General features: G+C 39.1%; 1 protein-coding gene across 1 annotated transcript in view; it reads right to left on the bottom strand.

The window, feature by feature from the left end:
• Nucleotides 1–1783, bottom strand: part of sytl5 (synaptotagmin-like 5) — a gene marked incomplete in the record, with an annotated part of 55654 nt that overhangs the window by 16336 nt on the left and 37535 nt on the right. The window contains 2 exon segments of the mRNA XM_014017538.1: nt 321–410; nt 935–1035. Of these exon segments, the coding sequence (XP_013872992.1) occupies nt 321–410; nt 935–1035 (191 nt within the window).

Raw genomic sequence — 1783 nt, 5'->3', positions numbered from 1 at the left:
TCATTTAGCTGCAAAATTTAAGATTTAATTTTTACATTTAGATTTAGTAATTAACATACAGACATAAAATTTTACATTTAAATTTAACATTTAGTAAAAATTTACTTAAAAAAGTTAAAATTTACCAAATATAAGAACAGATATTGTGCTAACAGAACAACAACTGAACAGACCCAAGAAAATCATTGTCCACCTTGGCCTCTCATATTGACAAATGCCGCTCAGGAGAAACTACCTGTTTGTTTAAACAAAGCGAGCTTCCTTCACATRGTATTTACAGTCAGGGTGTGTAAACAGAGACAAACGTGTTTGAACTGTACCGTTGACACTGCGCTGCTGATGCTCCGGCCGGCGCTCCGGCTGTGGGCCGACATCAGGGCGTCGATGTCTTCCTCCTCGTCAGAAAACTCCTGTGGGCGACAGCGTTGTGATCAAACAGACGAGGGCGCCGTGTGGACGTTGCGCCACAAATCCAACCAGACAGAGCGTGACAAATTGATTTTCACGTTCAGATCTTAACGTCATCTGTTTGACTTCTGAGCGTGACTGTGTGACTGAGCAGAGAAAGGAAAATAATTTGTGTTTTGAGTGTTTTCTGTTAGGCGCTTTGAATGCAAATTAATGGCAACTGAAAATACAAGCAAAATACTGACCGTCACACTGTCCACCTGTTTGTCTGTTTAGATGCACGTCGAGCTCTTTGAAGTGAGCTCTGATGTAAAATTAACATTCACACCCACAGCCGATGCATCACATCTAGTTTACAGGCTCATAAATCCTCAGAATAGTGTGATTGTACAATAGATGGGGAGTTCTCCAAAGTGTTTGCGCTGGAAATTCACCGTTAGTTAACTTTACTATCAGAGCTTTCTGTTTCTGTGACTGAGGTGAGTTAGTGGTAAAACTGAGGCTGACATGGAGTGATGGTGCTTACTGCTTCATTGAGTCCGGGGACAGAGCGACTCCTCAGACTGAGGGCGTCATCGCTCTGTTCGGATCCAGGAGCTGACAGATCCATCTCTGAACGGCTGTGATCTGGAGCGGGCAGAGAGGACCGAGGCAGCAGAGGAGTAAAAACAAGGACATTACGCTACAGTTTGATGAGTCGAACACTAAGATATAGAAACAGACAATGAGAAAAGACTCAGGCAGTTTTTATTCAGCGACACAAACTTTTGAAAACGATTATAATTAAAGTGATTTTTCAGATCTCAGTTTGCAGAAAGAGTTTAATTCTGACCAGAATGATGATTGAACAGCTAGTGAACAGAGCACTAAAGTGGTTTAATCTCTAAAACACGTTCATGTGAACACAGTCTTATAAACTTACAGTGCTGTCAGTTTTGCATTTTGGTGCAACATGAGGCACTTTGAGTTGTAATATCACAATATTTTTGCCAGAATACTGCATAATTTAAAATTGTAAAAATTAATAAAATTGCATTGAATTAATTGTTTTATATCAGCAGCAACCCATCTTGGTCTTAGCTCTGCAAGCAACAGCTGTTATCTCATCAAACTGGTAAAAAAAAGCACTTTAAATGGAAAATTAATCACTGCAATAAAACAACTTTGTCTGTTTTTGTCACTTTTACGGTGGATTGCATCAATGGAAAATTAACCAAAGTGAAACGTAAATCTGTTGCTCTGTGTTTGATTATTCTGTCTGGCTTTCTCAGGGACCCAGATGTGTGACACAAAAACCAGAATTTTGGAACTGAAGTTGAATTTTAGAGTTGAAAAAGAAAGTAGTCAAACTGAATTTTTAATAGAACTATTAAGT

Source organism: Austrofundulus limnaeus, unplaced genomic scaffold, assembly GCF_001266775.1.
Source record: "Austrofundulus limnaeus strain Quisiro unplaced genomic scaffold, Austrofundulus_limnaeus-1.0 Scaffold171, whole genome shotgun sequence".
Classification (NCBI taxonomy): domain Eukaryota; kingdom Metazoa; phylum Chordata; class Actinopteri; order Cyprinodontiformes; family Rivulidae; genus Austrofundulus; species Austrofundulus limnaeus.
Note: the sequence above shows the minus strand (reverse complement) of the source record. Positions and strands in the feature narration are given on the sequence as shown.